General features: G+C 44.8%; 5 protein-coding genes across 7 annotated transcripts; 3 read left to right on the plus strand and 2 right to left on the minus strand.

Moving 5' to 3' along the window:
• Positions 1-66: 66 nt before the first annotated feature.
• On the plus strand, positions 67-2,804 carry boka (BCL2 family apoptosis regulator BOK a). Of its 2 annotated transcripts, XM_037249248.1 has the most exons (5): positions 67-283; positions 315-579; positions 1,031-1,159; positions 2,052-2,215; positions 2,354-2,804. In XM_037249248.1, exons 2-5 carry the CDS (start codon positions 369-371, stop codon positions 2,477-2,479), a joined length of 630 nt encoding a protein of 209 aa, XP_037105143.1. In that variant the 5' UTR covers positions 67-283; positions 315-368; the 3' UTR covers positions 2,480-2,804. The 2 variants fall into 2 exon arrangements, with proteins under 2 accessions (XP_037105143.1, XP_037105142.1); XM_037249247.1 differs by having other exon boundaries at positions 67-579.
• Positions 2,805-3,236: 432 nt separating this feature from the next.
• On the plus strand, positions 3,237-7,013 carry atg4b (autophagy related 4B, cysteine peptidase). Of its 2 annotated transcripts, none has more exons than XM_037250199.1 (13): positions 3,237-3,314; positions 4,048-4,146; positions 4,535-4,606; positions 4,672-4,770; positions 4,838-4,939; positions 5,017-5,089; positions 5,181-5,260; positions 5,331-5,533; positions 5,645-5,723; positions 5,799-5,944; positions 6,026-6,082; positions 6,211-6,304; positions 6,464-7,013. In XM_037250199.1, the coding sequence occupies exons 1-13, from the start codon at positions 3,305-3,307 to the stop codon at positions 6,535-6,537; spliced, it is 1,188 nt and encodes a 395-aa protein (XP_037106094.1). In that variant the 5' UTR covers positions 3,237-3,304; the 3' UTR covers positions 6,538-7,013. The 2 variants fall into 2 exon arrangements, with proteins under 2 accessions (XP_037106094.1, XP_037106093.1); XM_037250198.1 differs by having other exon boundaries at positions 3,258-3,314; positions 4,045-4,146.
• An 856-nt stretch (positions 7,014-7,869) lies between these two features.
• Positions 7,870-12,242, plus strand: dcun1d4 (DCN1, defective in cullin neddylation 1, domain containing 4 (S. cerevisiae)). The gene is made up of 11 exons (XM_037249706.1): positions 7,870-7,948; positions 9,111-9,181; positions 9,266-9,305; positions 9,408-9,495; positions 9,550-9,629; positions 9,701-9,771; positions 9,945-10,036; positions 10,111-10,219; positions 10,304-10,408; positions 10,559-10,661; positions 10,854-12,242. Exons 1-11 carry the CDS (start codon positions 7,930-7,932, stop codon positions 10,907-10,909), a joined length of 834 nt encoding a protein of 277 aa, XP_037105601.1. The 5' UTR covers positions 7,870-7,929; the 3' UTR covers positions 10,910-12,242.
• Positions 12,243-12,261: 19 nt separating this feature from the next.
• LOC119121787 lies at positions 12,262-14,948 on the minus strand. The gene is made up of 2 exons (XM_037249700.1): positions 13,772-14,948; positions 12,262-13,546 (listed from the first exon to the last, which is right to left on the minus strand). Exons 1-2 carry the CDS (start codon positions 14,506-14,508, stop codon positions 12,817-12,819), a joined length of 1,467 nt encoding a protein of 488 aa, XP_037105595.1. The 5' UTR covers positions 14,509-14,948; the 3' UTR covers positions 12,262-12,816.
• Positions 14,949-14,950: 2 nt separating this feature from the next.
• LOC119121791 (leucine-rich repeat and fibronectin type-III domain-containing protein 4) lies at positions 14,951-21,245 on the minus strand. The gene is made up of 3 exons (XM_037249704.1): positions 20,728-21,245; positions 20,036-20,205; positions 14,951-19,948 (listed from the first exon to the last, which is right to left on the minus strand). Exons 1-3 carry the CDS (start codon positions 21,125-21,127, stop codon positions 19,613-19,615), a joined length of 906 nt encoding a protein of 301 aa, XP_037105599.1. The 5' UTR covers positions 21,128-21,245; the 3' UTR covers positions 14,951-19,612.
• Between the last annotated feature and the right edge of the window lie 78 nt (positions 21,246-21,323).

Below are 21,323 nucleotides of genomic sequence, written 5' to 3' on the forward strand. Positions count from 1 at the left end.
ATTTATAAATAAATAAATGAAATTTCTCTAAGAATCAAAACGAGACTCATGATTGTCTTGTGCGCATGCGCCTGGGGGTGGGTGGGTCTAAGGTCTCAAATAAAAATGTGTCCATAGAAGGACACTTTACTAACTTTTTTGTTTTGCCACAATGCAAACTCAATGTTTCAGTGACGTGACCAAAGGCAGGTTGACAAATTTGTTTGCCATCTCTCAACACACAAAAGCCGAGTAAGTCCTTACAATCCTCCAGGAGCCACCGGACGAAGAGCGTGGTGCGCGCGCGGCCGCGGCCGTTTGGGAGGCACGCGCAGGCGGCCCGCCGAGCCGAGCGCTCCGGGAGGTCGCCGGCGGACTAGGAAAAAGACATGGAGATGTTACGTCGCTCGTCCGTGTTCGCCGCCGAGGTGTTCGACCGCTCGCCCACCGACAAGGAGCTTGTGTCTCAGGCCAAAGCGCTTTGCCGCGACTACATTCAATCCAGGCTTGGCCGCGCGGGTATCGGCTGGTACAAGTCCGAGCAGTTTGCCTCTTCATGGGGGACGCACAGTGACGTGTCGACGGTGCTCTTGTGGTTGGGTGAGCACCACATCTTAAAATTGTTGCGTCCTTGAATCATTGAGAGATGCAGACCAGCAATAATTCGGTTTGCCTTTGCTGATGATTTATTTCTTTGAATTTAATGAACTTGGAAAGTTTGGCTTTATGGAGAACATGACAAAGGTTTCAGCCAAACCATGTCGAATGGAATGTGATATGAAGCTGTAAAAATGTTATTATGTGCTTGCCGAAAGAAACAAATCAAATCAATGTAATTGTTACATTTTAAAATCATAACACCATTGAATCGGGTTAATGGTTCAGAATGGTATTGTAAATCCATACAGAAGAAAGGAAAGTCAATAGGTAAACAGAATTAATTTACATTATTCTATTACACAAAACACAGACTTTTTTCTTTTCAATTGTGCACTTGACAAATAATCCATATATTAACTAATAGTAACGTTTGTCCTGTTTGTGTTTAAAGGTGACGAGCTGGAATATCTGCGTCCCAGCGTTTATCGCAACGTGGCTCGGCAGCTCAACATCACGGTGGCCTCGGAGAACGCGGTGACAGATGCATTCCTGGCTGTGGCGGCCGACATCTTCTCCACAGGTGAGCCCGGACTTTACTCGAGCCAGTGGTTTGCACATGTGCCTCACTGCACCCGGGTTCAGGTTTGAAACTGGGCCCCAGTCTCCTCCTGGCTTCATGTTTTCCTTCTCACGACCAAAATATGGTTTTAGGGAAGTGGAGTTGACACGAAGAGGAACTTGTTATCATTTCAGGTTAGTAACATCATGAAGCAACCAAGGTGAATGATACGAGGGTTGGGAATTTGGTAAGCTCCATATTTGGGTAAGAGACACTAATGACATCATCCTGCACTTTATACTCATGGAAGACAAACACAGTCAAGTGTGTTTATGAGAAGATGAGATGGACGGAAAGGCAAAGTCGGGACATCTAAACAGTACAAATATGGTCGACGGAGTTTCCTGTTAAATGAGATACACACTCTTCTCTCATTGTGTTCCCCCCTTCTCAACGGGACATTGTAACACTGCTCATCCAGCCGAAAAAAAAGCAGACAGAGGCATTTTTTCCGCACTAAAAAATCTACTCAGCTGCCGACTTTGGCATCGGAAGAGCACAGGGTTTCTGCCAATGCTCAGCTATGAACAAAAGTAAAACAAAATCATCTTTGTGTCTGGGAAGGCTACTTCCTGGTTCCTGGAGGTTAATGAGATTTCACCAGTTTCCATTCATGCTGTAGAACAGTGGTAACAGTTCTGCTGAGACTCAAATGCAAAAAACTGAAAAAAATATCAAGTACTGAATTTCTTTTTCTTCCAGTATGCTCTTTAGTAGACTATGTTAAATTAGTGGACTACTTCCTAGTAAAGGATTGCATTATAATGGCTTCCGGGGCACAGGGGATGCTTCTATGGTGTAAAAAAAGAAAAACCGAATCAAGATTTGTGTTCTTGTGTATGTGTGTGTCCAGGTGTTACGTGGGGTAAGGTTGTGTCTTTGTACGCGGTGGCTGGCTCTCTTGCAGTGGACTGCGTTCGCCACGGCCACCCTGCCATGGTCCACACCATTGTGGACTGCATGGGGGAGTTTGTCCGCAAAAGTCTGTGCACGTGGTTGAAACGCAGAGGAGGTTGGGTGAGTGTGCATACACACACTTATTGGTTTCATTCAAAGTAGCGTTTCAAATCTGGCTCAGGGTTTTAAGTTTAGGTTAGAGCTTCAAGTGCAGTAATATGAAGTGTTGCTTCACTTGTTCTTCTTACTCTTGTTTAGGTGGACCTGACGAAATGTGTGGTGAGCACAGAGGTTGGTTTGCGTGCCCACTGGTTGGTGTTGTCTCTGTGCACCTTCGGACACTACGTCAAGGCTGCAGTGCTTTACCTGCTTAGGGACAAGTGACGGATCCTGTTTCATGGTCCCCTTACACCCCCCACCCCCCCAATATACACACTACCTGCACCTTAATTGTTTGTTGATTATTAAAGCACATATTTTGTTAGAATGTGTGCATTTCTTTTAGTTTTTAGCATTACACAAAACTGCCTATTTTGTGCAATTTTTTTATACTATTAATAAAAAGGGTGTGATAATCATATCCTTGATCCATAGATGTGCACTTTTCACTTTATTGTGGCTATGTTTTCTTTCATACATTCACAATGTTGGACCAGAAATTGTTATACTTTGTCAAATAAGGTGTTAATAAATTATTTTTTATTCATGACATTTTGTTGTTGTGTGGTCTTAGTCTATGTTTTGGGTAAATGAAATAAAAAAGGCAAACAACCATAGTTCTATAAATTATACGGCTAAATTGCAAGGTCCAATCTGGTGGCTAGCGCATTAGATTGTCGGCTCGGCCTGGACTAATATGGAGAATTATTAAAAAAAAAAAAAAAAAAGTTCACGGCACCGACTTCAAAGGGTTACATTACATATAGACGATCAACAGTAAGAATAAACATTTTTGACACTGAGAACTCAGAACGTATGTGTAGATGGAGTAACAGCGCCATCTAGCGTTTCATTGCATTCTCATGCTCCTCCTCTCCCACGTCAACAGTTTTTGATTGGTCAGCATAAGCAGTATATCAAAAGCTATTGGCTACACTCGCAATCGTCCCGCCTTTCTCCCCACTTCCGCACTGGTAGTCTCTCGCCATTGGTCGAACTGTAGCCAGACTGGCTCGAGAACAACAAACAAGTCTAGCACAGCTCGTCGGGATGGACGCAGGTAAGGCGAGTTTTTTGAGCAACATTTAACGTCATAACATTACATGTTGTGGAAACAACACAACAACATGTTAACAACAAAGTCCACGCCGGGGGAAAGTCTGCTTGGGTTGCCAACCCACCGCCGAAGCGACATTCCTTTGGAGCTTCGCTGGCGTCAGCCCTGCTAGAGTGATGACCAAAGCTAGCTGCTAAATTACGCTAGCCTGCTGTTTTGTTTTGATTTATTTTTTGTTTTTTTCCGGGGTTTTTCTTTATCCTTTAAATCTTGCATTGTGTGTCGAAGCTATGTATACTTTGTATACATGATTTGATAAATCACTCATGTTGCTAATACTTTAGTGTTTGCTCAGTCATCATTACCAAAAGATGATTGACAACTTTCACATTGTACAAATCTAGTTGCCAAATAGCGTCCCTTTTGGCTGGGGATGGATGAATTACAACTTTTATAAATTATAAAATGTTAGGGAACTCAAATTAGGACTGTTCCAAAAGTGTTTGAGGGAAGAATACAAAAGGTACGGTCTTGTTTGACGTCATCTTAGGTGAACCAGACAGTAGCTACCTAGCTAACATACAAACCTTTATAAATGTATTACTTGTATTATAAATGATTTTGTTCATGTTTGGGACACCTGATTTAGCCACAATGGAACAGGTGTTCTATTGAATTAAGACACCTTGGAACACAGATTGTCACGTCTTAATATGTTTCCCTCACTCAACAGCGACGTTGACATATGACACGCTTCGCTTTGGCGAGTTTGAGGATTTCCCCGAGACCTCCGACCCTGTTTGGATTTTAGGGAGGGAATACAACGCGCTCACAGGTAAGCACTCTTTCCACAGGTCACGAAACAAAATAGGAATGAACACGACAAATAGAAAGAATCCATACCAAAATACAAAGTCCAAGATGATGTCCATAAAAATAACTACAACAAGAAAAAGAATCTTTTCTTGTTGTTATAGTCGAGCATACTTATTTTGTAATCGATCCTGTAACCGGTCTATTTTTGTAGTAAAGTATTGCTACACGCTTGAGGCACCACTGTTTGTTTGCTGCATGAAACCTCCACCTATTGGTTTCAGCAAGTCTTTGCCGAAAGTCGTGGCAGGCAATTAATTGGGCCACAAACAGTGAAGAAGGAGCAGCATAATGAGCACTGAATTGAAGCAAAAAGTGACTGTATGGCTCAATGTGTCGTTTTCCGACAGAGAAAGATGACATCCTATCAGACGTCACTTCACGACTTTGGTTCACATACAGAAAAAACTTCCCCCCCATAGGTGAGTGCCATTTTGTTTTTTGAAAGAGCCAAAGAAAAACCGCGAGCTTAAATATTCGTTTTCAGGCGGCACGGGGCCCACGTCAGACACGGGTTGGGGCTGCATGCTGCGGTGCGGGCAGATGATCTTGGGCGAGGCCCTGATGTGCCGACACTTGGGCAGAGGTAGCGTATGGCCAGTAAGCAGCCATTAGACACATCCAAATGCTTGTTATGCTTTCCTCCGTGGCAGACTGGCGATGGTCATCAGGGCAGAAGCAAAGAGAAGAGTACGTCAGCATCCTCAACGCCTTCATCGACAAGAAAGATAGTTACTATTCCATACATCAGATCGGTACGTGGCTGCCACCTTGTCCCGCCCCGCCTCAGGCACTTGACTTATTCTTTGGCCTTGTGGAATTTATTGTGCAGCCCAAATGGGAGTTGGCGAGGGGAAGCCCATAGGACAGTGGTACGGACCAAACACAGTGGCACAGGTTCTCAAGTGAGTCTTTTCAACGTTAACCATCGAACGAGCGGTAGCGCGGCGGATTCGAGGTTAGCACGTCGCTAGTCCATTGTTTGCCTTTTCCCAGGAAGCTGGCAGTGTTCGACACGTGGAGCAGGTTGGTGGTGCACGTGGCCATGGACAACACGGTGGTCATCGAGGAGATCAGTGAGTTGCCGTTGACCGCTCGCATGGGGACGTCTAAAGTGATGACGAGCGGCCACGGTGTTAATCGCAGAGCGTCTGTGCATGCCTTGGCTGGATGCGGTGGATCTGGGAGCGTGCGGCGATTCGGCGGCGACCAGCCAACTGAACGGCTGTGTGGAGGGCGCCTGTGCTTTCTCGGGGGAAGATGTGGAACTTTGGAGGCCGCTCGTCCTCCTCATCCCGCTCAGGCTTGGACTCAGTGATATCAATGACGCCTACATACAAACACTCAAGGTGATGTTTGCTTCTTAGTCTCCACGACACTGCTTAGGACTTGAAAACTTCCTCTAGCTGTCCCAACATTTTTGTCCTGTCAAAATTAAAACTGTTCTTGTGCTACCACAGCAATGTTTCATGCTGCCACAGTCGCTCGGCGTCATTGGTGGGAAACCAAACAGTGCTCACTACTTCATCGGTTACGTCGGTACGTCTCCCCTCCTTTGACCTCTTGTCCGGCGTCCGCCATTTTGTTCATCTCCCATTCTCTCCCTCCTTCCAGGCGAGGAGCTGATCTACTTGGACCCTCACACCACACAGCCCGCCGTGGAACCCTACGACGACGGCCAGGTGCCTGACGACACGTACCACTGCCAGCACCCGCCTTGCCGCATGCACATTTGTGAACTGGACCCGTCCATCGCCGCTGTAATGACTCTTCCCCACCGCCGGCAGCCATTTTGTGTCGGATCACCTTGGTAACAAAACCCATGTCCCTGCGTCCTCCAGGGTTTCTTTTGCAGAACGGAGGACGACTTTGACGACTGGTGCATGCGCATAAGGAGGGTAAGGACTCCGCAACTAGGTTGAGAAGATGAGGGCAGAAAGATTGGGACACCTACAGGAAGTGAAAAGGTGTACTTTTTCCTACTCCATTTTGAATATCTACAATGTCCTTTTCAATTTTGCCGAAGTTGTCGTGCAACAGAGGAGGCTTGCCAATGTTTGAGCTGGTGGACAGTCAACCGTCACATATGGTCAGCGTGGACGCGCTCAACCTTACTCCTGGTAAGACTCTTTCGCCTTACATTTATGTCACGTTGGATCTTGATTTGATTCCAACAGTTATAAAAATGAAATATCTGCCTCTTTTTCTTAATACATGTCCAATTTTAACATTTATGGTTGTCAGTATTATTTTAAGGCATCATTCTGCATTTTTTTTAGACTTCTCCGAATCGGACCGTCTGGAGCGCTTCTTTGACTCTGAGGATGAAGAGTTTGAGATCCTTTCTTTGTGAGGAACACGCCAACAACCCAACACAGTTTGACGCCTAAACAAACGAGCAAAAAGAAGAAGATTCTCTTGTCTTTTCCCACGCGCCGAGAGGGAAAAGCCGCCATCCGGTTTGGGAACGCCCTGGCCTCGAAAGGCAGGATGGGACTCGTGCGTGCATTCTCACCTCCAAACGTTTTACCGTGGGAGTCTTAACTGCATCACTAACTAACGTTGTCAAAGGAGAGCAGAACGGTGCCTTGCCCTCCCCTAACTCCAAATCCGCCCCCCCAACCCAGAGTCCGTCCCGTCGCCCGCTTCATCTAAAAGCATAGCAAAAGTATCCTTGGCCACCAGACTTATTTATTTACTCACCATCATACAAGGGAGCAAAGCTAAGCTAGGCTACACATCTACACTGAATGACTTCTAAACTTTCGAATGCGCATAAATGGACTAATAAATTCCCAAGCAAGTCCACTTATGCCTTGCTATGACTTTTTCAGGCTCTCTTCTTTTTACGCTGCACGTTGCCGGTTGTGACAGAGACACGAAGAGTCACAGAAAGGCATACTTTAGCATTTGTTTTTCACAAGTGGATGAAAGTCCTGTCAAGGACAGTGCGGTTTAGGTTCATTCTGAAATTGGACCCAAACAAAGGTTTTGGGAGTGGTGTATGTACACACATAAACATACACACAGATGAATGAGAGGTGTGTAATAAACCGATTTCACATGCCTCAAATTGTCAATTTCTTCTTCTTCCATGACCAAAACCATGTACTGTAAGGCTTATTTCTGTTAAAAAAAATGACCATGTAAAGGAAGGTTTTTTGTAATTTTCTTTAGAAGACCTCTGGCCCCTGACCTTTGACTTTTTTTAACAAAAGAAATGACCATGTAGAACCTAAAATCTTTTAAAAATATTTTGTAATTTATTTAACAAGCAATATCGCATGAAAACAACATTTTATCGCAAAATTGTGAAATTAATTAGTTAATGATGGTACACGCCTTTTGGGTTCTTTGCTCAATCACGTTAGCGTGTAGGCGGAGTCCTGACCTTTTTTTTTTTTAAGACAGCACAAATAGCCAATCGAATGTTAGTACAGGCGGAAGTGGCACGCACCCGGCTTCGATGGCTTCAGTCATGTTTCTTTAACTAAACAGAACCAATAAACGAAAAAAGCGGGCTACGCCTATTTGGCGATCAGTAACCAATCACATAGGCGCATGGGCGGACTAGTTGGCGAGGCGATTTTGACAAGACAGCTTGACTGGTCAATGGAATGGGAGTATAGGCGGAAACTGTACTGATTCTAGTCCAATCAGCATCCGCGGGGCGTGGCTTTGTCGACCTGCTCCGCCCATTGGCCGGTATGCGGACTTCTCACAGACAGTTGTATGTTTCATAAAGATGCACTCTGATGCGGCCAGTAAGTAGTATACCTTACCGGCTCTTTTGGGTCACATTAGGACCGTTTACAGGCAACAGAACACATTCCAGACATGAATAGAAAAGCGTTCGACTCGTCCGCGTTTCCATATTATGCCAGCTCTGCGGGGTTCGATGAATTTTGTGCTATTTTGCGTCGGTCTCTTTGTATTTGCCAGCGCGACAACAAAGGCCGTGTACAGAGTCTAAATGGACTCCCAATTCCTATTCGACACCACACTTTTTTGTTGGGTGAAATTATGTATATGTTCACCCTTGTCGGCCGCCTTCCTCGATTGCAGCCGACGTGTATTTTTTCCTCCGAATGCGAGTCTTTAGTGTCGTGCTTATCTACCTGCCTTGCTATCTTTTCCCCATGTTTTAAGTCTTCGGTGACCGACGAGCGATAAGTTTCGGCTCGGGGGAGTTTAGTGGACGACGCAACGAACGTGGAAATGGGTCAAATGCCTGTGTAGGTTTTTAAGAGTGAAAATTGTGACGCAGTTGAGTTTAACATCTTGCATTTGACTTGCTCGTCCCGTTTAGCTGGCTTTCTTTTCGCCCAGGTTAGCATTTATGATGAACAGCATATTCACTTGTCTCATTTAAATACATTTTGCGTTTTTATAATGTTAAAAAGGCTTGTAAATCAGTCAGGTTTAATGTTAGTAGTGGGGGGGCAGATGGCTTTGAAAGAATCGCTCGTCCTGTCGGGGTTTTGGGGAATTGTAGTTCTTGATGGTTGTGGCCGAGCATCGCCGCCATTGGAACTCCTGGCAGAAATAGACTACAAATCCCAAGCGCACACCGCGCTTTGCTACTTAGTAAACTCCGCGCAAGTTGCGCTGGTATTTTTGGTACGCAAGCTAACGCTAGCTTTGCCGTCTCGCTTTTAACGAACACTTTCGATTGGCATTTGACGACCAACCGGAAACCAAATAAACACATGTTCGAGTCACGTCAAGACTCCGCCCTGTCGTTTCGTGTTCAAACATCACGCCGTTGCACTCTAAAGCTAAGCCGTGAACATCTATTGACACCGCTAGCGTTAGCCGACGGACGGTCTCGGGACTTTTGACGAGTCCGTGACGTCATCTTCGTATCTCCTCGTACTTGACTTGTGTTCCATGTCCACAATTGCTTATTATAGTTTCTTTTGACAGATTTTCAGCTGAATTCTCACTTGACTACGCTGGCCAGCATCCATAAGATCCACCACACATTGCACAGGCTGGTAAATGTATACGACAACATGTTGTGTTTGGTTTTCAAGCGTATACTTGTTTGGCTTAAAAGCATTTGGCATCTCTTCTGGCAGAACCTCACGGAAGACGTTGAACAGGAGAACCGCTCGTCAGGTAATATCTGCAAAGGTTTTCTTGCTTGAATGCAAGAAAACTCAACGCTTCTCAACTATAACTTTTTTCCCTTTTTAATATCAAATTTTTGATTTTCTTTAGCTTGTTGCTCCAGAGCCATGCCCCCGAGGAAAAAGAGGAGACCCACTGCCGGAGATGACCTGTCCGCGAAGAAGAGTCGCCAGGACAGGTAGTTATTATTATTATTTTATTTCATTTAATTTTATTCTTTCTGCACTTTCAGAAAACTTGACTCTCCACTCATCCGCGAGGAGGAAACATTTTCCAGCAAGAGATGCTTGGAGTGGTTCTATGAATATGCGGGTAAGCCAACATTTTATGGATTGAAATTGCATTGTTTTGGTCATGTGATGCATAACGCTGCTCTCTGATAGGCTGTGATGACGTGGTGGGACCAGAGGGCATGGAGAAGTTCTGTGAGGACATCGGAGTGGAACCCGAGAATGTAAGATGATTGGTAGTATGTTTGGGAACTTTCCAAATGTGATATTAGATTCATTAAACTGCTCATATTGTACAGAGAAGTTTTTTGCAGATCAGAGTTGTACAAGTGTACATGTGGTGGGTTTTTAATGTAATCTCTAAGAAGGTCCAATGTTGGTGTTTCGCATATTGCAGGTGGTGATGCTAGTGCTGGCGTGGAAGTTGGACGCTCAGAGCATGGGTTACTTTACGCTGCAGGAGTGGCTGAGGGGCATGGGCTCGCTGCAGTACGTATACGACCATTTTTCTGTGTGTGTGTGGGGGGGGTTCTCCATCTGACCGACTCGTGTGCTCTCAACAGGTGCGACTCCACCGAGAGGCTGAGGAATTCGCTGGACTTCTTGAGGTCCGTCCTCAACGATAGCACCAGCTTTAAGCACATTTACCGATACGCCTTTGATTTTGCCAGGGTGAGTCTGGCAAAAGTGAAATTACCGTGTGTGTTGGCTGGAAATGTGTTGGTTCTAAGATTGATTGATTGTGTGCTTTGGCAGGAGAAGGATCAGAGGAGTTTGGACTTGAACACGGCAAAGTGCATGCTGGGTCTTCTTTTGGGAAAGACGTGGCCCCTCTTTCCTGTCTTCAATCAGTTTCTAGAGGTAATGACGGTTGGATGTCGGGGGCCGCAGAGAAAAAAATATCATGTTATTGCATTTACTTTGGCGTCATCCTACCAGTGTTGGAACGAGCATTGGGTTTGAAACTTGACCAATTATGTGATGTCATTTTGGTACTGTTTGAATGTCCAGCAATCAAAGTACAAAGTGGTCAACAAAGACCAGTGGTGCAACGTGTTGGAGTTCAGTCGGACAATCAACTTGGACCTCAGCAACTACGATGAGGATGGAGCCTGTAAGTCACCCCCGCCCCTTTTTTACAGGGGAAATTCTGAACAAAGGACAGAAATATTTTGCTCTTTACTTAGTAGAAGACAAATTAATGTACTTTCAGTAAATGAAGACAAGTTTTTTTTTTTGAGGGTTTCAGTATCATGAAGGCCCACGCTCGACAATGTTAACGCAAATCTTCCTTCCCTCCCACCAGGGCCTGTCTTGTTGGACGAGTTTGTGGAATGGTACAAGGAAAGACACATGTCCTAGCTACAACTGCAAAAAAGCAAACATACAAAATACTGTGATGACCGCAACAACGAGAATCAACAAGAAATAAAATCAGCCACGGGTGGGGGTGGGTAGCTGGGGAGGGGGCACGTTACCAGATTCGGTAAAGCTGGCCAGCTCGCCAGGCTTAGCCCTAAACCCACGTTTACCACTTTTCCACCCGGAGTATGAGAAAGTATTGTGGGTGGGGAAAAAGCGAGGGGTTCAGAGTCTTAAAGGTGACCACATTTAGATAAAAAAAAGTCACGGTGGGTTGGTTACCTTGGCAGGTTTCAGCTGCTTGTGCTGTTTACTTGATTAGTGCCAGTCTTTTTTTTTGTTTTGTTTGTTTCTTCCCCTTTTTGAGGGGTGGCTTTTTTTTAGCACCAAACAAAACCACATTGCTGCTAATTCCATTCAGGCGGGCCATAGATGCCCCCCAGCCCCTTCAGCATTTATTGGTCCCTACCGGATCAATGGATGCGTCCACTTAGCTGTGCCTCAAACTTTACCACACGTAGTTGACAGATGTACATATGTGTAAAAGTTGGGAGCCTGTTTGACGTCAAGCCCGCTGTCAATTTTGTCCCCCCATGTGTGGTTCAGTCTTCCTTTTTAGTCCGATAGTTTCAGGTAGCATCTCCCCCACTTTGCCTCCCAGTGTTGGAACGAGCATTTCTAGCGCCACCTACAAGGAATGTGGGACAGGTCGGAACTGTAAAATAGCGCTCTTGTTTTATTTTCTTTCTGTCCACATTTTTTGTCGTTTTGGCTGTGCTGTGACGCTGATTCGTCCAAATGATTTTAATATTTGCATGCAGCTCCTGACAGAGCCATTTTCTTTTCCCCCCTGTACAGAAATTTGTGAAAATGTTTTGTGTTTAGATTTTTTTTGGGGGGGGGGGGGGAGATATTCACCATCATGTTCATCGTTTGGTTTCCCAACGGGAACACATGATTGTGTTTATCGTCGTCGTCGTTAAGACCTGGAAAAAACATACGTGCAACCTCATGGTGGAACAAGCGTTCACCCCATTGACGCCAAACGAAAAAGCTTGCTTGGCGTACGCGTTTTTTGTTTATTTATTGGCAGTGCATCCGTTGACTTGCGCACACAAATGACACCCTCACTGGTCTCACTCTGTGAAATAGACAACACGCAGTTATGTATAGAATTAATTCATGTTCTTGTATGATCTTGTGACAATGCAGGAAGGTGAAAGTGCTTGTCCCAGCTGTATATATGTATGTAAAACTAAGTGTCTATATGTCGGTTTTCACTATAACCAATGTCTATATACTTAAATAAAAAGGGTTTATTAACTTAACTCCACTTGGCTTGTTTGCAGCACTTTATTTCTAACAAGGAAAATGTGACAAACGTGATCACACCATGACAAAGGCAATGCAGCCACAAGTGGGAAGAAGCGCAAGCTTATTTCAGGTAAGAAAATCGACCCAGATATATATATGTACTTGCATTAACTGCAACACAGAATGGGTACAGATGTGAATATTATACAAAGTATACTGTATGTTGAAATAATAGTTTCATATTACTCAAATGGAATTGTGAAATCAAGGTGAATTGATTAAGACATTGGGCCATCTAGTGAAAGAACAATGAATTGTTCTGCCTGCCACTGATGGGTAAAGATCAACATTGAATTGCACTTTTCATACCAATTAATTCTAAAACTATCTAAAAATCAAATATCCAAACAGCGATGAACAGGTCCCTTCCTCCTTGGGACCAAATCTTACAAAAATATATTACCAATTGTCATAACATGTACATATAAATTAATCATAACAGAATTAATCGCTGTTGTCTGTTTGACAATGATCAATATAGCTAACAAATGTGCACTGTGAAAACCTTTTCAAATTGTTTTTGTTCTTCCCATTTAAACTTGGCTAAGGCTTGGGGTATAAGAACTTTTGGAATCCCATGTTAACTCCACGGCCTCATTTGACAGCGATGTTGTTGGAATAGTGGGTGGAGTCCTGATCAGAGGCGCATGTGTCCTGTATTGAAGGATGTTGTGAGGAATGTCTTCTGCAGTACTTGCTGAGGAATAAGAGATGAGGACTTCTGACGAGTCCTCTTTGGAATTCCCAGAAGTGCTACTTGGTTGGGAAGGGTTCACTTTTTCATCCTTGTCCCATGTTTGTCTCTCAGACGACATGGCTTTCAAAGCGCTAAGTCCTCTTCTATCCTTTTCTGATGTGCCCTTCCACATCTCATCAATGCTGGATGGAGACAAAGAATGGCCACTTAGGTTAAGAGATCTTGTCACGGATGCGTTTCCATGTTTCTGTGTAAATGACCCGGCTTCAGTTTTTTGAATCTCTTCAAGTGGAGATGGCAGGTCCGGATGTTTGGAGAGATCAGAGAAGTGGGTCCTCAGTTCCGTCCATCGTTTCTCAGCTGATGGGCCCTCAGTTGACTTCCTGAAGGGTCTCGGGGCAAGAGATGGGTATTTGGCACTGTCTGAGGAACCACGTTTTGTAGTCATTATGTTGACTCTTAATGAATCCCTGGTGGGGGGAGTATCATTTCCAGACTCTGGACTGGAAGTGGTCTCTGGGGCAACATATGGGTTCTGGTATCTAGCTGTATAAGGTAACTGGTATCTGGCACTATAGGAGGAACCATGTTTTGTCACGAGGTTCACCCCTGATGGATCCATGTTGGGAGTATCATCCACAGCGCCTGAATCGGGAATGGTCTTTCGGCCAAGAAATGGGTTCTGGTATCTGGAACTGTAGGAAGAACCAAGTTCATTCTTGTTGGGGGAAATATCATACCCAGATGTTGGATTAGGAATGGTCTCCGGGGCAAGAGATGGGAGTTGGTATCTGGTACTATAGGAGGAACCATGCAGTGTAGTCATTACATCAGTGTGTCGATCCTCGGTGGAGGTATCATTTGGTGGAGACGAAGCTTTCATAATTAAACGTCTGTATTGTATCGGTGATTCACTAACCGACGTCCTTGCAGCTTCTGTCATTTCTGTTTCACATGTCTCGTCTTTGCTGTTGTTGGAGTTCTTCTCCGTTGTTGCTTGGGTCTCGACAGTCTGGGTTCCATACGGAGATTCAAGACTGAGATCATGTGACCTTCCTCTCCATTCAGAATAGTCTGTGGACTCAGCTTCATTCTTACTGCTGCTTGATGAATATAGATGTTCTTGTAGAGTAGTCGGAGCCTTTATGTCCAAGTACCTCCTTATATGCGGGATACTTGGTAGGCTCGACATTTCTTCATTTGCAGGATCCACTTCTGGTTTGTCGACGTAAATTTGTGCAGCGGTTAGTGGAGAGTCTGTGAAGCCAACTACTGTCTGCTTTTGTTTTGTTGCTCCAAAGTCACCTTCACTGAGGGGCACCACGGGTGGTTCATGTGCATGCGATGTGATTTCAAGACGCTTCCGAAAGCGAGAGAACCCAAGATGCATGTTGGCCCACCGTGACTGGAGCTCTGGATTTATCTCTGGGGTCAGGCTGCTGGTTTCATCCCCCACGGTCTCGGGAACATTGACATATTTTTCTAATTTGATGTCGGGCTCTCTTTTGGGACTTTGAGGGACAATCATCACAGGGGATTTGAAGAAACTCTTGTTTTCATCTTTGTTCTTGTCGTCATTGTCACTTGCGGGGTCCTTTGATTTGTAATACCAAGCTTCAGATGAAACACTATCAGGAGGCAGTTGTGCCTGTGGAGATGCTGCTCTGATATCCAAACGTCTGCGGACAGCAAAATATAACGGTGGCACTCCCTGTGTCTCCGTGGCATCAGCATTAGCATCGTCTTGTTCGTTCGAGGTGCTTGTATCTCTACCGAGGTCCACCAAGGGCCATGTTGTTCCTGTGGACTCAACTTGGCTTGGTGTGACCTCGCTATTGCTGCCGAAGAGATGAACAGGAGGGGTCAATGGGGCTTTTATGTCCAAACGCCTTTTTAGTTGAGGATAATACCCAAGACTTGTTTCTTGATCCTGGCTTGTGTGCTCATAGAGGCCATGCTGCAGAGATTCAGGGTCAAGTGATGGCCAAAATCCTCGTGGATCATCCTCTTTATTTGCAGTTCCTTGTTCCTGTTTAATGCTGCTCGATGATGAATCTGGAGTTGGTGACAGCACTTTGAAATCTAAACGCCTCTTGATTCTGAAAGAATCCACAAGATCAATCGAGGGCCAAGATGATTGTGGGTTAGAGCGTGGACTTTGTGATTCTTTTATTGGATGCCGAGGAATCCCTTGCTCCTCTTGTTTTATGACGTGATGAATCATTTCATATTCATGGTCGCTGCTGGACAAAGAATCTGAAGGTGATGAAGGCGCATTGATGTTTAGACGCCTCTTGATTCGGAGAGAATCTTCAAAATCAAGAGAAGGCCATGGAGATGATGGGTCATGACTGGATGTTGGAGGTGCTTTCATGGGGTAGCTAGATACATTTGCGGTTTCCTGGTCCTGCTTTGTGATGTGAATGGTCCTTTCGTCTTTAGTGTCAATGCTGGACATCGAATCTGGAGTTGGTGACAGTGCTTTGACGTTTAGACGTCGCTTGATTCTGAAACCACCATCAAGATCAATAGAAGGCCAAGGTGATTGTGGATCATATCTTGATGCTGGAGGTGCTTCAAATGGGTAACTTGTTACTTTCAGGATATCTTGCTCATGTTTTGTAGGTTGAGTAATTGTTTCAAGCTCATTGTCACTGCTGAATGATGAATCTGAAGTTGGTGACCGTGCTTTGATGTTTAGACGCCGCTTAATTCGCAAAGTGCTACCAAGATCAACAGAGGGCCAAGGTGCTTGTGGTTCATAACTTGATGTTGGAGGTGCTATAGTTAAGTACTGAGTTTCTTTGTTGGTTTGCTGGTCCTGGTTTGTGGTGTGTTTGGTCCTTTCATCTTCAGTGTCACTGTGGTACATCGAATCTGAAGTTCGTGGCAGTGCTTTGACGTTTAAACGCCGCTTAATTCTGAAAGTACCATCAAGATCAACTGAGGGCCATGGTGCTTGTAGGTCATACCTTGATGTTGGAGGTGCTTTAATGGGGTACCCTGTTACTTTTGTGATTTCCTGCTCCTCATTTGTAGGCTGATTAGTTTTTTCATGCTCACTCTCATTTCTGAATGACGAATTGGAAGTTGGTGAAGGTGCTTTGATATCTAGACGCCTTTTAATTCGGAAAGAGTCCTCAAGATTGATTAAGGGCCAAGGTGCTTGTGGGTCATGACTTGGTCTTGGCGAACCCTGAGTGGTCCCTTGCTCCTGTTTCAAGGTTGATGTCTCTGAATTTTGTGGGAGAACTTTGACATCGAGACACCTTTTAACTCGGAAAGAATCCTCAAGCTCAATAGAAGGCCAAGGGGCTTCTGGGTCATAACTTGATGCCGGAGGTGATGTAACGGGGTGCCTTGTTACATTTTTGATCTCTTGCACCTGCTCAATGATGGGATGAGTAAGTTCATCCTCACTGGATGATAAATATGAAGTTGACGATTTGATGTCCAGATGCCTCTTAATTCTGAAAGAATCCTCAAGATCAATAGAAGGGGCGTTTGGATCATAAATTAGCATTGGTGACACTTCAGTGGTGTACTTAGTTACTTTAGTGATATCGCTGTTGTTGCTGGATGATGAATCAGACGGTGAAGGTGCTTGGACATTTAAACGCCTTTTGATTCTGAAAGAATCCTCAAGATCAATTGAGGGCCAAGGTTGATCATAATTTTGTGTTGGAGCGTGCCTGGTTACTTTCATGGTGTCTTGCTCCAGGTTTTGAATGTGATTATTCATTTCATCATCACTGTCGGATGACGCATCCAAAGTTTGTGGTGGTACTTTGACATCTAGTCTCCTCTTAATTCTGAAAGAATCCTCAAGAGTAGTAGAGGGCCAGGGTGCTTGTAGGTCATATTTTGGTGTTGGCGATGCTCCAGTGGGGTACATAGTTACTTCAGTGATGTCTTTCTTTTTCTCTGTGATATGATGAATTTCATACTCACTGCTAAACGATGAATCTGAAGGTGGTGGAGGTGCTTTGACATCAAGACGCCTCTTGATTCGGAAAGACTCCTCAAGATCTATTGAGGGCCAGGGTATTTGTGGGTCATGACTTTGTGTTGGTGACACGTGAGCAGGATACCTAGTAACTTCAGTGCCTCCTTGTTTGTGTTCTGTGATGTGGTGAGTTGTTCCATGATCACTGTCACTGCTGAACGAGGAATCTGAAGGTGGTGGAAGTGCTTTGACGTCGAGACGCCTCTTGATTCGGAAAGAATCCTCAAGATCTATTAAGGGCCAATGTGAGTGTTGGTCATGACTTAGTGTTGTTTCATGCTCACTGTCGCTGCTGAACGATGAATCCGAAGGTGGTGAAGGTGCTTTGATGTTTAGACGTCTCTTAATTCTGAATGAATCCTCAAGATCAATTGAGGGCCAAGGTGATTCTGGGCTATAACCTAGTGTTGGAGTGGCTTTATTGGGGTTACTAGTTATTTTTAGGGTCCCATGCTCCTGCTTTTGAGTGTAGTACATTGTTTGATCTTCAATTGTGGAAGTTGAACCTGAAGTTGGTGGCATTGGTTTGACATCAAGACGTCTTTTGATTCTGAAAGAATCCTCAAGGTCAATTGAGGGCCAAGGTGATTCTGGGCTATAACCTGGTGTTGGAGTGGCTTTATTGGGGTTACTCGTTACTTTTAGGGTCCCATGCTCCTGCTTTTGAGTGTAGTACATTGTTTCCTCTTCACTGTCAATACTAGAAGTTGAACCTGAAGGTGGTGACAGAGGTTTGACGTCAAGATACCTTTTAATTCTGAAAGAATCATCAAGATCAATCAATCGTGGGTTATAACTTAGTGTTGGAGGTGGTTTAATGGGGTAACTAGTCACTTCAATGGTCCCTTGCTCCTGTTTTTGTGTGGAGTACAGTTTTTCATCTTCACTGTCAATACTGGAAGTTGAATGTGAAGTTGGTGACAGTGGTTTGACATCTAGATGCCTCTTAGTTTTGAAAGAATCCTCAAGATCAATTGCAGGCCAAGGTGCTTTTGGGTCATATCTCGAGGATACATTTGATGGAGACTGTGGCATGCTGGCCCATGTTACCTCTTCACTGTCACTGTTTGAAGCAGAATCAGGATGCGTTGACTTCACATTTAGGTCCCTTTCAATGTAAGGAATCTGCTGAGGGTCAATGACGGCGGGCCACCTAGTGTCTTTGGACTTTGTGAGGCGTATTGATCCATCCTCAGAGTCTTCGCCGGATGAGGAATCTAATGTTAGTGATGGTGATTTGATATCTAAGCGTCTTTGGACTGAGATGGTATGCTCAAGATCAATCGCTGGCCACTGCGTTTGTGAATCAAGTTGTTGTGATTCTTCACTGTCACTGCCGGAGAAAGAAGTTGAAGGTGCGACTCCTGCTGTCACCACCCTTCCTGTCGTGTGTTTATCCCTGAAGCTTCTCTCACGCACTTTGAAATCCATTCGTCTCTGGACACGCATTGAGTTATCGAAATCAATTTCAGGCCACCAAAGTTCTGTGTCCTGATCCAGGCTATGTTCATATCGATTCTCAGACTTCAAACTAGCAAGGTTGTCGAAGACCTTGGTTTCAGCGTAGCTCCTGCTCACCTTCTCTTCTTGCAGATCTGGGTTGACTGTGTATTGGGTAAGTTGATCGTCACTCATGTACGAACTGGAGCCGGACGAGTGTTTTCTGCTCAGTCTTGGCATAATTTGTCGGGTGTAGTTAAAAGAACCCATGGGGCTGCTGGTTCTCGGAGATGTGCTGCGGACAGAGTCGCTGAAGTCAAATTGTTCTTCCTCATCTTCGAGTTCCACTGTTCCACTGTTTTTTGCATGCTGTGCGTAATCTACAATGGGTTCAGAAGAAACTCCTGGAATTTTATTAATGGAAATTTGAGGTATTTCTGATGTGTTCTGATAAAGAGGGTCCACTTGTTTTTGGTCCTTATCAGAAAGTGAAGAATCAGACAAAGTTCTCGTGAGGTTTTGGTCCGAAAGACCTCGTGTATCCTCTGAACTGCTTCCCTCCAGACTTTTCTCAAATACCGAATCTCTATCTACAAGCGTTTCATTTTCAACTACTTTGCCGTTTACTCTTGTGTCATGTTCCGTGTCATAATATTTAACATCATTTTCTTCCACTGTGCTGAAGGTAACTCTCCTTTCTCTGTGAGGGCGCAACTCCTCTGGGTCTTCCGAGTAGGCCTCATTGTCGTATTGTCTCCCCTCCGCCGACGAGACAGTGTTTTCAGATGTTTTCTTTCTGGTGATCCTCTTCCAGAGAATATCGATGCAAGGTCTTAGGACAACTCCCAGGATGAAGGCGAACAGAAAGGTGATGAACACGGACAAACACACGGCTAACGTCAAGTCGGATTGTGTCACGTTTTGGCTCCTTACTTCACCTGTGATTCTCTCTGCTACACTTCGAACTATTCTGCTAATTCCTGCGATACGAAGATGAAAGATGGACACCACCTGGTGATCCTTGGACAAGCACACGTAAAGACCAGTGTTTTTCTCTGTGATGGCGCTGACGAGGAGACCAGAGTTAGGTTGGTTTCCAGGTGCCAAACCAGCAGGCGTCCACCATAATTCACCTGAGAAAAAGACATGAGTTGCTTATTAGGTTTCAATAGAAAAAAGGGATTTTTCAGCTGTTACCTCTTGTGGTGCAGGACAGCAGAACATCAGAACCTTGTTGTACCGTCACATCTTGTGGTTCCTTTTCAGTGCTCCAACAGTTCAAATCATCGTCCTCCAGGTGTAGAACGTCGGCACCTGCTAGAATGGGCGGGGAAGCGCAAACCAAATCCCAGGAATGCGACCCTCGGTTCCTGTTAATAGCCATCCATCTTCTTATGTTCCTCATGATGCAGTTACAGTGCCACTTGTTTCCAGCTAGGTGAACGTCCGTCCCGATGGTGTGTAGAGAGAAGTAGATTGAAGGGTCGAGGCTGGTCAGCATGTTGAAGCTCACATCGAGAATCTGCCATGAGACAAATAATACATGTTCCTTCCCAAGACTGAAGCTAATCTTTAGGGATGACTTTTATTTTAATAGGTGTTTATTTACCTCGAGCTGGTGTAAATGTCTGAAGGCATTCGGGTGCAGGCTGCTGATGAGGTTGTGTTGGAGGTGAAGCTCCCGTAGCCCACGCAGGTTGTCCAGTTCTCCTAGCTGGATGGTGGTAATGTTGTTGAAGGACAGTTGCAGGATCTCCAAGGCCTCTATAGCACTCAAGCCTTTCGAGCACAGCAGATTGTAAAGAATGGAGTCTCCATTAGAAGGATAACTCCACAAGCATGCTGTATTTTACTTTTCTTTGGATGGTTTTTTTTTTTTTTTTGAGGGGGTGAATACAGAATGATGATCACCATTGAGTAGGAAACACCTTACGTATGGATAGATAAGAAAACTGATCATGTGAATAAACTCACCTGCCAAGCTTCCTCCCTCCGCATGTCTGTCACATGTCAAAGTTGACGGTGAGTAGAACACAATTTATTGTTTTATTGTCCACTTGTAGCACAGTTATCGGAATACGTTTTATGACCACGGAAAATGTTTTGTCATTTTTTTTAAATTTTCTAAAGATATTTGCAGTGATATTGTAATGAAGTAAAATTAATTAAATCATTTTAAACGACTGTTATTTGAAGGTGTTCCACAAAAATATGCCATATTTTCAACCTGTTATTTGTTGTTTTTTTAAACCTAGGATAATAATGATTAATACAGCAAGCATTTACGACCCAGCGACTCACCCCGTGGTAGTCGTCGTAGCTGATTCCTCTCCACAGATAAGAGCTGCAGGTTGGGGGCCCAGGAGGCGCACCCTCGACCCTCAACACGTCCGTGGATGCAGAGCGACAGTCGCGTGATGCTGTTATTGGCCAAGCGAAGGCTGCGGAGCCGAGGAAGCGTCCGGCGGAGTAGCGTCGCCCGTTCTAGGTGGTTGTGGGAAATGTCCAGATCAGCCACAGAGTCCAGGTTTTGCGGCAGAGCCCGGAGACCCGCCAAGGAGCAGTTCAACATGGATGACCCTGGACACGAGCAGGCTGGCGGGCAAGCTAGCGAGTGATGGCGGAGCCCGGAGCAGGTGAGCAGCAGCAACAAAACGATCAAAACCCGAGCCATCCTCAGTCCAATCCATATAATCCACATCGACCATCTACTCGCCACATCTGAAGCGCTTTAAACATCACGGCCAAAGTCTGCTCATATATAAACCCGCCCAAAGACGGCGTTCAATCATTTACGCGCAGTTACTGTCTTCTCCTTTTCATGCCGAGATAAGTGCGTTCCTGACGGCCGAGCCCGCACATTCTATTCCATCATAAAAGGCCGTCATTTTCAAACA

This window comes from Syngnathus acus, chromosome 4 (assembly GCF_901709675.1).
Source record: "Syngnathus acus chromosome 4, fSynAcu1.2, whole genome shotgun sequence".
Taxonomy (NCBI): Eukaryota; Metazoa; Chordata; class Actinopteri; order Syngnathiformes; family Syngnathidae; genus Syngnathus; species Syngnathus acus.